The 14,900-nt window shown below is 44.3% G+C and overlaps 1 protein-coding gene across 2 annotated transcripts in view; it reads right to left on the reverse strand.

The window, feature by feature from the left end:
• The window catches only part of iqsec3a (IQ motif and Sec7 domain ArfGEF 3a), a 143,243-nt gene extending 130,361 nt beyond the window's left edge, over positions 1-12,882 (reverse strand). For both annotated transcript variants that reach the window (XM_085769589.1, XM_085769588.1), the window contains exon 1: positions 11,871-12,882. In XM_085769589.1, the coding sequence (XP_085625715.1) occupies positions 11,871-12,541 (671 nt within the window). In that variant the 5' untranslated portion in view covers positions 12,542-12,882. The remainder of the gene's footprint in view (positions 1-11,870) is intronic.
• Positions 12,883-14,900: the final 2,018 nt, after the last annotated feature.

Here is a 14,900-nt window from a genome sequence, read left to right on the forward strand (position 1 = left end):
CATCTCTCTTGTGAGCGCTGCAGCAATCTTCCACACCAACAAAACACAGAAACACACCTCATTTTCTTCTGCCGTATCAATTCCTTAACACACACAGGCAGTGAATAAAAAAAAAGAAGAAGAGGTGTACGTCAGCATGGACTCTTGGGCCGTCCCAAACGGCTTAGTTCAGCTTCTGCAAGAGAAACTGAGAGAGCTGGAGACGCACGAATGAGAGAGCAAGACAAAAAAAACAACATTTTGTCCTTGTATTCAATCTCCTTGAAAGAAAAACTCCACCCTGACTGAGCCAGTGTCAGAAAAGCTGTAACATTTGAGGTTTATACACACTCACTGTGGCGTACTTGATTCCACTGCAGCATTTGGCAGCAGGTGTAAAACCATTTTCTCTATCAAGCTCTGCGTTTACGCTGCATCAGGTTTGTCTGGTCATGAAACACCTCATCTCCCGAGGTCTACGAGAAATGTAACCTGATCACAAAGCGTGGGGGGTATTTGAAGAGTTTGGATGTATAGCAGGGGGAAATGCCAACAGTTTTTGGGGACATTTCTGCAAAAGAAACATTTATCTAAAATATCAAGGGTAAATGTCAGGTTTTGATGTCATCCGCTTAAAATCAAAGAAGCTCTTTCTTGGCTCTCCGACATTTTTTATTTGAGTTTCTTCGACTCAACTCCCAACAGTTGGTCCCCCTCCAATAAAACTTGAAAGGGAAGGATTTTGGTTGAGGAGGAAAAACAGGCAGAGAAGGAGAGAGAGAGCAGAGCCCGGGGGCGTGGGGAGGTGCAGAGGTGGGGGCGGTGATAGGAATAAACCATTTCCTGGCGTTCGTCAGAGAGAAAGATCTGTCAGCTGAGGGAGTTTTTTTTATAGATTGACATCAAGCTGGCATTCGTTTCTACTGGGCAAGTTTGTGTTAGAAATAAAATATTTTGTTCTTCAGCCAAATTTAATGCAACAAGGTGACACCTCTCAGGGTTTCTAGTCTCTGCACACGGTGACAACCAGCAGGGGAACGAGGCACAGGCTTTTCCTGTAGCCATCAAAGACTCAGGGACGTCAGGGGACAGGGAGAAAACTGCTCAAGGGATTCGTTGGTTTGCTCAGCTATCAACTAGTATGGGCTGATTTTTACTTGATATTCTCATTTGAATTGGCAGAAATCTTTGTTTTTGTTGTTAACACATAACACAAGGCTTCATTCTCTTAGTTATTCTCTTGTAATACAACCACTCTGGTTTGGACCAATCAGCTTCCTCTGAGGGAGGAACCTCAGGTGTGACGTAACCAAGAAGCAGCTGTTTACCAGCACTGGCTGCACTGACAGTTATATCAGATCTGAAGAGTGTTTCTACTCCTATAACTGGCTTCTGCAAAAGTCACTCTGATTGGTCAATGTAGCCCTTGACAGATGGTGACAGAGCGATGGATCATCCAATCACTAGCCATATGGGTTTTTTTTAAGCATCTACAGCTAAACTGTCAGGTTAGTAAACGGCTTCATAGCTTTTAGCCATGTTCCCACTCTTAGACATGTTACACCACTACAATAGTAAATGGTTGCCTGAAGGCGCCTCTGTCTCATCTTAAGAGTGCATTAAAAATGCAGGCTTCACAGTCTATACAGGCCCTGCTGTGGCTCCTGATTTATTTTCATGGAGAAATGTGTTACCACAGAGCTGAATTATAAGAATACCGATACTGCACAACAAGTAGCTAGTTTCTATGATGATAAGCCATATAGTGGCATTTACTGGGCAGATTTTCCAGCCAGTTGTGTGTGACAAGAGGGGGGGATGTATAGTAGCAACATGTTTACAGCAGAGATGTGATCTGCTCCTGCTGGGGGGGAGTGAAGTGTCAGAACATATCAGAGGACCAAATTACATGGCTGGAGAGTAATTATCCTCTTCTTTTTCTTTTTTTTTCTACATTTAAATGCCATCTACAATTTCCTCGTTACTTTTATGTTGATGGTTTTTTTTGGTTCAAAATATCTGCTGTTGCACGTTTAGTTCAAGTTCGCCATTAAAAAGACATTTTTACAATGACTCCACCAAGGGAGCAGTGGGAAAGTTTGCCACATGCCAGAACGTCATAAGCGTCACTTCAGGTTTTAAAAAAAAAGGTAAAAATGTTCTACGGGAAGTGGGGGGAAAAAAAAGAAAACGAAAACACAGTCGCTCATTTAGCCACAAAAGCATCAGTTTATCCGACTGTTTTCATCTGATCTCCAGCTGGTGCCTCCACTATCGAGCAGTTTTAGCGGCTCGTATCGAGCATCAAGCTACGCTATGTTGCTTCGGGGCCATCTGCTGAAGACTTGGCAGTGAGTCAAATTTCACAGATATTTTCCGTGCTTCACGCTGATGCTTGACAGCTATCAAAGTGACATGGTTGTCGTATATCAGCCAGGGTTCAGGCTGATGAGGAAAACCTCATCCTCCACATCAACAAGAGGGGCCCGTGCATACTGAGATGAAGGAATTTAGTTTTTAATTGATACATTAAGGGAGTGCTGTGCCAATTGCACTGCACAGTACTGCACTGTTTCTGCACAAGGAAGGAAAAATGTTCTTTGTGCGTCAAACCAGGAGCAGTCGGCATGTAGGCAGATGATGGGGGAGATGTGGCAAAAAAGAAAAGAAAGCAATTTTTCACCACATCATCCTCATACAATAATTTCTTTACTCCCGTTCCCACACATGTGAGTCATTCAGACTTCATGTCTTGCTTATGTCATTTGCTTCTTTTAGGATTTGCTCCAAGTTGAAAACCTCCACAATGTCATAATTTATCGAGTCATTGGCCCCTCCCCCTTGGCACTGCGTTACCTGATGATGTAATGCTGGCATCGAGGGGTTGACAGACGGGGCGTTGGTGATATAACAACAGTGCAGGGGAAGGGCGAGATGCATTTAGGGTCATATGAATTCGGGCAAACCCAAATGCTTATTAAATGTCACAAATAACACATCAACGCGGCACGGAGAATTTAATGCATGGGCACACAGACACATGCTGGTTAGTCATTTCTATCTATGGCCTCCAGGAGAAGATGAATTCTGCACTCAACCATGCAATTATGCAAGGTAACAAACCACTCTCTATGATATTATGCAACTAAAAGAAAACTGGAAATCATGCACGAACAAGTATATAAATTATATATTTTTTACATTGTGACGCAAACTAAAAATACAAGAGGTGAGAAGCATCTGCAGGTGTGGAGATTGCAAATGTGTGAGTAAATTAGTACCCCAGTGGTTGTAGCTCCTGTTTCCTTCCATGCACTGTACAATAAATCATGGTTGAGCCCTAGCTGAGGCTTTGTGTGATGTGTTGAGAAGACCAGGAAAGCCGATTGGACATGCTGTGCCTGTTCCGATCAGCTCTGCAATGCCTGGGAGTCTTACTAGGTGGATGGCTTTGAACATTACTCTGGGTCGTATAGTTAACCATACCTGACGTTTCCCCCGGCGACTACGGGGCCCGTGCATGTATGCGTGTTTGCACGTGTGTTCGCCTGAGTAGACTGCAACAGACATGGCAATTACTGTTGATAAGACCAACGGCGAACAAACAAAGCCTAATAATATGGGGATAACATCGCTTTGAAAAGCAGTAGCACGTAAACTATAAATACACGAAAACCCCCCGAGAGCCCTTAACCTCACATGAAATAAACTTGAATGTAGCAACATGAACTAGGGACAATTAAATCATTTTTAAATCAAAATTAAATTAAATTTGAACCGAGATGCTAATGTCAGCTAGAGTTAGCTCAAAATATTGTTTGTGGTACATTTGTAAGATACTTATTCTTTCAGGTTGTTAAAATAAAGTTACAGCTACAGTAGCTCAAGCAGCTAAACTACAGAGCTGGGATTATGAGGAAGAACCAGTACAGCATGCTAACACTGAAGTTAGCTTAATAAGCTAAGTCAGCATGACATCAAAATATTTTGTCAAAAGTGACCAACCATTAGTTTGACATGAGCCAACAACTGTATACAGCTGTAGTCAATAAATATGCTGCTACTTTTAAATGCCATGATTACATTTAAATAACATTGAACATTTGAATCATCCCAGTCAGGAAATAGCTTAAGAAATGTGGACAGCATATGTTTACTCTATCAGTTGACTCTTACTGTCACTGACTGAACAAGCAACTGCATTATATGAAAAAAAAAATCCACAAAAATACTACACAGGTTTGTCATTCCACTACTAGAAATTATTATTAGTATTATTCCAAAAACTAGCCTATATATTAGAGATTTTTTCCCTCAAAATTTCCTGGCTTACGAACCCCATATTTAACCGCACACCTCATCCCCTTCGGCAACACACACACACGCACACACACAGATGCACACTGGTACACATGGTGCAAAACAATTAGAATTGTCTGCCGAGGGATTTTCAGCACTAAGCTCTCGGGAGGTGAAATCTCTGCGACAGATGGGTGGACATTTTTCCATATCTGCAAAGTGGGTTTTTTTTCTTTCTTTCAAAGAACCTTTATGTCATAAGCTCAGTGACCACTGAGAGTAATGCCACAGCTTTATCTGCACTTGAGGAATTCCACCGCCTCAGCATCGTCTTTGAAGGGGCAGACACAGGGGAGTAACACATCTGTATTTAATACATCATTTTCAAGATGTTTCTGAGTGTTAGTCGACGGTCAACACATCTGTTCCCTTGCAACACTGCATACGTTAGTGGCCGCTAATTGCCAGCTAATAGCATTTTTTGTGTTGAAGATAGAGCAGGTTGTAATGGATTAAAGAGCCATTAAGAGAGCAAGATATGAGGAGTGTGTTATCAAGTGCCCCACTTATCACATCTGCATATGGTTTCGTTTTTTTCTTACATAACTGAAACCTGTGCAGTCATTAAAATTTTATTGTTAAGCATCTGCTAAAATAGCCTTCCCCTAAAACATACCTAGCCTACTTTAATTTTCAAAAATGCCTCTATTTTATGTAAAAAATAAGAGAAAAGCAAATATAATCATCTTTGCTAATTATATTTGACATTTGTAAAAAGGGATATAGCAGAAAGCTATGATTATTCAATGAGATTGTCTGCTTACATTATGCAATCAGACTGTGAGTGACATCAGATGGCAACACTGATGTCACGTCCACAAGTCTGATATATGTAGATTTAGCACACACACACACACAGCGCTGATTGCTCATTAGCCGCACTTCTTATTCGTATGAAGAAGAAATGAAATGCATCAATCAGATGAGTGAATAATTTAAGCTCAGACCAGGAAGGAGACGACTCGCTCCGTAGCTCATGTAGCACGACTAACAGCAAAAAAAAATCATTAAAATTCAACGCGGAGACGCAATGAGCGGCTGCAGTATTTACATATAAAAGATGAGGCATCTGGAAGTGTCAAGGACGAGGATGACACGTCAGTCTTTCAGTGAGTCGGCATGTTGCCCAGGGTGACCGAGGACCGCCAGTTGGGAGCCGCGTTTAGAAGAAAATGGTCAGAGCCAAACTTTGTCATTTTTGACTGATTGGGAATCACAGAGGGGGAGAGAGGACACAGGGGCAGATCTGTTTGTATTTTAGTTCTGAAGAAAGTGGAGCAACATTTGAGTTTGTCCGGGCCTGTGGGTTTCTCCTCTCAGTCTGTTTTGTGCTGTCATTCTGTTTCTGTCCTCTTTTGCTTTTGAAAAGCTGTCTAGTTATTTAGTCTATGCACTCCTCACTTCCTGTAGATTCAGACGAAACATCAGGCAACACCTGAAAAGTGCAGCCAGTCAGGCTAAACATCCCATCAGTCAAAGCTGCTGGCTGGAACTGACACATCATTACTACACATTTCACATAAAACTAAATCCATATTTTTATTGTCTTTGCGAGCTTTAAAAGGAGACAGTGTTCACAAGGTTGTAAGCCTAAGATATGCTTACTGCTTACTTGAGATTTAGATATGGATTTTATACACATAGTTGTTTCCCTGTGCCTGTTCTCATTATTTCAATTTTACACCATTTGCAAAAACACTGAATGGTGCAAACCTATTTGTTTGCAATAGCGATGTCTTATTTAAATTGAATCAAACCCACACCTTGGTCAAAGTCTAACAAAACACATAGATGTTAGAGACCCCAAATGATCTTTTATATCATCTTACAACAGCAGTTTTCGTGTTCATTTAACACCCCGACACAAAAACAAACACAGTCCTGAACACACACACACACACACACACACACACACACACACACACACACGAACACACACAGCTGGATTACAGATAACTGGGACTGTCTTTTGCCTTGCTCAACTTGCGCATGAAAACAGCTAATATTCTACCAGGGAGTCAGGAATCACCCGGCAGCTACGTCCTCTGAGAAATGAAGCAATTTAAAAAGCACTACGCACCAAATGTGATATTCATGATTTGGATTCCAGCAGCAGCAGAGCCCAGCCACCCTGTCATAACCACGCAGACGTGATTCCCATTCTCAGACGGAGGAGGGGACGGAGGAGGGGAGGAGAGGGGAGGGGATGCAGAGGACAGAGTAGCGGCTTGCAGGAGAGGAGATTCCACCTCTCAAGTAATGGTGATGGGAAGGAGAGAGAGAAGAAGAAGAAGAAGCAGCAGAGAGCGAGGGAACAGGGAGTACAGAAGGGACCCACAGTGCACTTTTGAACTCAACACATCCATTACCCACCCGTCTACTTCTCTCTGAAATCTTCCACTGTTGTCTTTTGGGAGACAAACGTGCAGAGAAGCAGTGGGTGTGTTTTTCCCTCAGTGCCCCAGAGGCAGGAAACTGTTATCCTTAAAGGGTCCAATCACATATGTGCCTCTGAAACATATGCCAGCTGTTGCTTTTCAAAAATGTCAAGTTCGAACAAATTACCGTTTTACCTCATTTGAACTGAGTCGAACACAAAGCCCAGAAGGACCGATGGCCGCGTCAACTGTTGGTAAAGGAGACGATCTAGCCTTCGGAGCATTTCCTGATTGCATCCGAACTCAATCAACATCCTAACGTTAAACATTTGAAAATGGCTACAGAGGAGAGCTGCCTCGCCCTTCCGATAGCTAGCATGCTAGGTGGCTAATAATAATCATGTGCAGAGAATCTTGGGATACGGGAGGCCACAAACGATAGATGTGGTGCATCCTCCTAGAACAGGCAAAGGAAGGGGGTCCGCTCATAATTCTGACATCTCATTATTCCAAAAATTACCCACTGTTCCGAGATCGCAATGTTTCAACATCCCATTGTTCCAATATGGGATTATACTAGGCGTCATAGAGAGGAGAGAATGAAACACCATAACCGCCTGTTATTAACTCAGGTGCAAGTTGTGTGCAAAATCGTGCTGGGATCCGGGTTGTTTGGGGAACTCTCCATGGTGCTGACCGACCCCAGGCCAGTTATGGGATGTGGGTTACAGTTAGGGTTAGGTTAGCTAGGGATAATAACGTTGTTTGATGTACAACGTGCACGGGAACAGGTTTCCACTTGTGTAAGATATTGATAGTTAGGGTTAGGGTTCGAAACATTGAGATTTCGGAACAATGGGACATCGGAACAATGGGTTTAATATGATTAGAACAATGGGATGTCGAAACATTGACATTCCGCAATAATGGGTAATTTTCGAACTATTGGCATGTCAGAATTATGACATGGCACCCAAAGGAAAGTGGGATTTGACTTGGGACAGGCCTTGCCGCAACACTGTGACATAATCAGCCTACAAATGATTTGGGACACAGCTATTGTGTGTCGAGAAACTGTGTGAGGTTACTGTCACCTGACGATTGCCCCAGAACCAAGTGTAAGCCACGCCCCCACTCAAAGATTCACACTGTGTCTAAATACTAGCCTTTCTAGCAAACTTACAGAAACAATGATGACTGTCAGGACTGTTTTTGCAGTGATAAAATGAATCCACTATACAGTACATCTACTTTTGCTGCTGAATGTTTAGGCTATGTTCGTTCACCCAAAAGAGCCACATCAGGAAAACATGAACATCGCTCGCATTTAAACAAATTACTGCTGCTATGAATTTCAGATGAGGACAGAGTCACACAGCTTGATGTATGGAGACAAAAATACACTCACTTTCGTAATGAGCATAGTACATGGAGATGGAGGCTAACGTGGCTCCAAAGGGTTAGCTGCTGGAGCCTCTACTGGCGAAGCTCCAGGCTCACTGATCTACGAGCATCAGCACAGAACAACGAGACACTGCAGCATCCAGCAGGCGCTCAGCATGACTACTCTTTGATGTATATTACAATGTACTGTATATGTGTGCGCGCGCTGAGCATCCCCGCATCTCTTAAGTGCTATCGGTACATCCCGTTTTTATTCATGAAAAGAGACGAGTGGGCAGGAGATGACACGCGAGATGACACGCGTTCTGCGCTCCGGTTGGTACGAGGCTGCAAACGAGGGTAAGGCGGTGCAACGGGGGGAGCCGGGGGGCCGATGTGGGAAAAAAAAAAACACGCTGACTGCCAGGTGGCATGTGGCGTGTTAGGGTTTGTGTGCATTAGTGAGTGTTTTGTGTGTAAGAGCAAGAGCTTAATATTATATGTGTGAGAGTGAGTTGGGGGGGGGGGGAACAGAGAAGCACCTGGAGCTATATGAGAACCCTGGGATTTCCACCTCAGGCTACGGGATTGTTGCCTACCAGACACGCACGCGCCTTCAACGCACCACCTCGCCCACGCTCATTGCCACTCTTCTTGACTCCCTCCTGAGCACACGGCCCAACCTTCACACTCTCTCATTTCAACACACACGCACACTCTTGGCAGCCCCAAGCGTATACAGAGAAGCAAAGGACAGGCTTGGACTGAGGGCTGCAGCCCAGCCAGGAGATGGGTTAAGTGGTGGAGAGCCTGATGGTTAGAGGATGGAGCTGAATACTGATCCAGACTGCAGACGTGGCTCCTGTAGCATCAGTGAACAGAAGACAGCAAAGACGAGATAGAAGAAGAGCAGTCAAGGAAGTAGAAGGAGTAATGAGGCAGATGGACGTAGGTAGGCTGTAAACAAAGAGATGAGGATCGAGGGGGGGGGGGGATGAAAATAGCAGCAAAGGAAGCTGGAAGAGTGGGAGGAACAGAGAGCGACAGAGCGGTGGAAGAAAGAGCAGTAGACAGGATCGCTGAGTGCTTCCCTCAGATCACACACAAGCCTTCCTCAGACTCAGTAACGTGACTGCAACACTTCAGACTCTCCCGTCTGAAAAGTTAGCAGAAACAACTTCCTCCTCTTGCCACGTTCACAGCTCGGAGCTGATCTGAAGGCAGCTCTGATTTGCATTCCTCAAATTTATGCCACTGGAGGAGATAGAGGATTGCAACGACGTTAGTCAATGAGCATTTCATTTTTCATTTTGGAGCTTTGCAATGGATTTTCAACTCTCTCTCTCTTTAAAAACACATAGACGAGTTGGGAAAATGGTGGTTTACAGTTGGAAATCCAGTACATCCCAGCAGTAGCAGATTACGTGGGTGCTCATTCACCCCCTCATTTCCTCACTTCACTAATTGACACAGCAACATACCCAGTCAACACACACACATGACTCATGCAAAGGTACTGTGGGCTAGGAAGAGCGTGGACAAATACACACACACACACTCCTCATTAGTAAGTGTGCATCACTTCTTCTGCTGCACTGACAGCACAGCAACTCACCATCTTGTCTGACCGGAGATCAATGCTCTGAGTGGAAATTACAATGCTGCGTCACGTCTGCTGTCTTTTATGTATCACTGCTTTTACATTAAGGGTAAGATAGTACATACTGTACATTATGATTGCTGTCTCAAGAGAAGGAGAGAGAGAGAGAGGAAGAGCTCTCGTCCTCCTGCTTCTTCTCATTGTTCATCATTCAGCAGAACTGTCAGGGGGCACGCTTGGTAAATCACAAATGAACCCTCTTATTGAACCTGCCCCTGACATTTATTCTCACAAACTCATATCTTTGTGTGTGTTTGTCCCATGTCTGGGTGAATCAGCGACAGCACTTGTGTTGTTGTGCACTTGTTGTCGTGTTCCTAGTATCCATGTTAATGTATATTATTCCTGATCCGCACTCTTTAGGAATTATGTCTTAATGGCAAGATAAATCAATCTGGATTAATAGAAACAATGCAAACGCAGCCGAGTGGAACAGATGGGGCTCAGTGCAGCGCGTGTTAGTGTGTGTTACGGTTTGTGTGCATGCATGTGTGTGTGTGTGTGTGTGTGTGTGTGTGTGTGTGTGTGGCTCCAGCAGAGGAAATTCATGTGACCTTGATAGTGGCGAGCAAAGAACATTCAGCACGAGGGACGGCTCTGATATACACACAGTGCATACAAAAAGTGCAAGTTCTCACTGTTTTATTCTTACACAGCAACAAATTAAAGGAGATTTAATGCATTTTTGCATTTTTTTGACACAGATCAAAAAAAAAAAAAAAAGAGGCTGTGTGGATGATTCTCTGCAGCATGGCGTGGAAGGCTCATGAGGGTAAACGAATGCAGCATAAGAGGAAAACATAATGACGTCTGCGGGAAAACATGCAACTTCTTAAATCCTTCAAAAATATTAATGTCATGAACTCAGTGAGTTATTTTTATGACTTAAAATTGGAACAAGTGCTTTATGTTTATAGTTAATCTGAATTAATCATTCCAAAGTGGGAATGAACAGATGGAATAACAGAATATTTGGGGATCAACTCTGTATGGTAAAAAAACCAAACAAATATCAACAGAGAGGAAGATTCAATCTCATGGAGGTTTAGCTGTACCTCAGGAGAGAGTGTAGGGTGATTTATAAGCAACCACTAACATCTCCTTGTGTTTACCCAGATGCGTTCCTCCTGCCTTAATGAGGAACGAGCTGTTACAGCAGCTTGTACAATCAAACCGTGATCGTAGGTGTTTTTCAAACGCCAAGATGTAGACGAACCGACGTTTGTCTCAGAGTCAGTGACGTGCCCTCAGGAGCTCGTGCCTTGCTTGTTTTAAGACGCGTGTTTACAATGTCACTGTGCTCTCTCTCTCTCTCAGGCGAGCCTCAAAAACACATGCATTTTGAGAAATCCACAGCTCATTCTGCATTCAGAGTGTGTGTGGAAGCACCGGTAACCTCATGGGCTACAATTCAGCCAAAAACATGCACTATTACTTAACCGCACATACACACACAAAAAAACACACCTCATCTCCTCTATCTAATCCCAGCGACTACTCTGAGACTCCCTCTGTGCTGAATGAACAAACTGCCACTGCTAAAATGCCGGCCTGGGTCCTCAAAATCAATACCCATAAAGCAGTGGATTGATTTCACAGAGCAGCGACTGGGTGAATAATGTGGAAATAGAGGAGGAGCTTGAATTACCTGTCAGAAAATTAAGCCTCAGCCTGTCAGGGAATGTGAAGTTAATCAACGGTTAAGTCATGTTGCAAATGAGCACAGGGGCTCATACAGATGTGGAGCGGACACTGTCGGATGATAACAGTTTATGATATTACTGTATGATCCTTTAGGATTATTTTATAGCCAAACACATTTTTGCAATATCTAAATAGGAAGTCTAATACGTTGGAAAATTTTTGGTGTAATACTGAGTCTTTATATTCTGGTAATGTGATGAAATAATCTCACTTCTTGACACACAGTGCTGCTTCTGGCATTTTAACAAAAGGTCATTTTGGAAAAAGGCACATGACAGCACTGGTGAGAGATCAACATCCAACAGTTGAAGCTAATATGCAGATGTTATGGGATATTTATATCTCATTAAATTGCGTTTTTTTTGTTTTGTTTTTTGCAGTGCACACAGCATGAAAAAGCTACTTACTCCGCTTTCCTGGCCAGTCCAACGGAGCGGCAGAGCGCGGTGGGAGTCTGCGGAACCAGAGACTTGCAGCAGGGGCTCCTCTTGTCCTCCTCGGCGGAGTCCGGGCTGGCTTGGCTCGTCTTGGGCGACTGCGGCGAGGTGGGGACGAGCTGCAGCTGCTGCGGGTGGTGGGAGGACGGCGCGGGAGGAGTCGGGTGCTGCTGCTGCTGCTGCTGAGGCTGAGGCTGGGCCGAGAGACCGGGAATCTGCTGCTGCTGCTGCGGTTGCTGCTGTTGTTGTGGCGGCGGCTGCTGCTGCTGCTGAGCCTGCTGCTGCTGCTGCTGCTGCTGCTGCTGCTGCTGGACGAGGTGAGCCGCGGCTTTGTTGCTCCCCGGGTGCTGATGGAGGTGGGCCGGCGCCTGTGGGCTGGCGCTGCGGTGAGTCGGGTGGTGGTGGTGGTGGTGGTGATGCTGAGGCTGAGGCTGAGGAGGAGGAGGAGCGGGCTGCTGCTGGACGTAGTGATGGGGGTCCCGTAACAGTCGATTCTCTCCGATCAGATCCTCCACCTTTCGCTCGAGCTCGTCGATGCGTTGGCGCTGCGTCTGGATCAGGCTTTGCTGGTTCTGGACGATGGTGGTGAGCTCCTTCAGGTAAAGAACGGCTTTCATTGGATTATCCAGCAGGCTCTCCATTACTGACTGTAGCTGTGGCCGTGTGCCCGGCTGTGTTGACTTTCTTCTTTAGCCGTTTTTGGCGCTGACGATGGGGCCTCTGAACGGTGCGTAACCGGGATGCTCTGGCAGCCGTCTGACGCCTCTACGCTCTGGTGGGGTTGGGTAGTCTCTCCCTCTCTTTCTCCCTCCCTCCCTCTCTCTCTCTCCCTCCCTCTCTCTCTCGATGCTCTGTGAGGATACCAGGAATGGTGCTGATGCAAGGGAGGGGAGGGCAGCATCAGCGGAGTGAGGAGGCGGGGCTGTAGTGGACGGGTGATGTCAACACGCAGGGGAAACATGGAAGTTCAGCCCTCGCATCCCATCGCCAGACATGGTTTCTGATGAGTCTCTTCACCTGCAAGACAAGGTTCACTTAACTGGATCGGTCTGAATAAAATTCACCCCTGCAGACTTCTATTTAAAATAATTTGCTGAATATAATTGAATCTCGGTCACTTGTCCACAATAGTAGGCTACTTCTAGAGAAGTCAAGTCTAACTCTTGTCACATCAAAGCAGGAGATAGAGAGTCTCTCCCCATGTGGTCTGCTACAAAATCTGCTGAAATTGTGTGAATTAGGCCAGTTAAACCTTGGGAAGAGCCCGTTCTCCATCTGATTGTGTGATGTGATGAGAATCGCTCGTGGTGCTGATCTTTTTTGTCACATTAAAGTGTCAGTGTTGGATGGTAACTGCCCCGCAGGGTTGGACATGAATTACACGGTGGAGAATGTAATTGCTTCCGCCTAATGCTCCTCAGTTAGCCGCTCGGTGTGGAAATGATTTAAGGTTGTGTCTTTTTGGAGGTAGATGTGAGGTTGTCTTTTGCATAGTCACTATATTGGGCAGCACAGTAGTAAAGTGGTTCAACCTCTGGGCCTATAGGGTGGCTTAGGGACGTTCTCCTTGTGTCGTATAGGTTCTCTACAGGTTCGACCTCCCATTTGAAAACATGCATACTTCTTTGGTGACTTTAAATTGCCTATAGGCGGTGTAAGAAAATATTGATTTCCTATTGATGGCGTGTATGGATTCTTTAAAGCACTGTATTGATATTTTTGTAGTTTTACATGTTGGTCGTTTTGTGTTGCATTTGAATCTGTATTCAATCAAAGTTAATTCCTTTGATCAGACAGCACAAAAGGTATGATGTTATAGGAAATATAAAAACAGGTTCCATCTGACTATTTGTGCATATTATTGTGTGTGTCCTTAAAGGAGACATATTATACCCCATTTCCACAAATTAAAATAGTTCCCAGGTGTCAAAATACCCCAAGGATCAAACATCACAGCACTTTTTATCGGCTCAAAATAGCCCTGTTCAGAATGCCCGTTTCAGTGCCTGTCCCTTTAAATACAAATGAACCACTGCTCACCCTGCCCCACCTCTTCTACCATTACCGGTACTCACAAGTAGGGGCGATATTATGCAAACATCATTGTCAGACAACCGAGGGAACAGCTCGTAAAACCACATGGATTTCAACCAAGGGAGCCTGCACATTACAGATTTAATTTGTCACATTTTTGGGGCCAGAAGGCAACACCGGAATATGTTAAAGAGCCTTCAAAAAGTGATATTTCCATAATATGTCCCCTTTAATACTATATATTTTTCTAAAAATAAATGCAATATATTACCTTGTTTACTAGGGGTGGGTGGAAAAATCAACACAGCATGCATAGTATTGCGTTATATTGCATGGCAATACAGGTGCAAAGTATCCTTCTGAAAAGACTAAGAAGTTTATCTTATTCGAAAAAATAGATAAGGTTTTCATTTTGTGACATCATTTGCAGTTGAAAGCCAATAAACCACAATATATCGCCGCATATTGCAATAGTTACTATTGTATCAAGACACAAGTTTCGTGATAATATTGTATCACAGGGCCTCTGGTCATTCCCACCCATATTGTTTACTGTATTGCAATATGTGACAAGATAACATTTCATGGACCTCATTTGGCCAGATTCTTGGCAATGCACAGCCCTGATGTCGGCCCTGTCCAGGATATATACCTCACCCTCGCCCCATGTTACTGTACCTGGGATCATCTCTAGCGCCCCCACGACCCTGCATGGATAAGAAGTACAACCAAAGGACAGATGGATATTCACCATTTTCTAAGACACAAACATCTTGAAGTTTTTCCTCCCTCTACTATGTAGAGACAGTGGCATGATTTTTTTCAAACTGGATTAGGCAAATTCATCTGCTCTTCAGTCTGTGCCTCAGTATCTCTGATTCAACCAAAACGGAAAGAAGAAAAAAAAAAAAACAAGTCAACCAGACAGTTAGCACGCAAGCAAGCATAGCAGGGGGAGGAAATGGA

The sequence above is a fragment of the Trachurus japonicus genome, chromosome 23 (genome assembly GCF_045865225.1).
Source record: "Trachurus japonicus isolate A0001 chromosome 23, Traja_1.0".
NCBI classification, from domain to species: domain Eukaryota; kingdom Metazoa; phylum Chordata; class Actinopteri; order Carangiformes; family Carangidae; genus Trachurus; species Trachurus japonicus.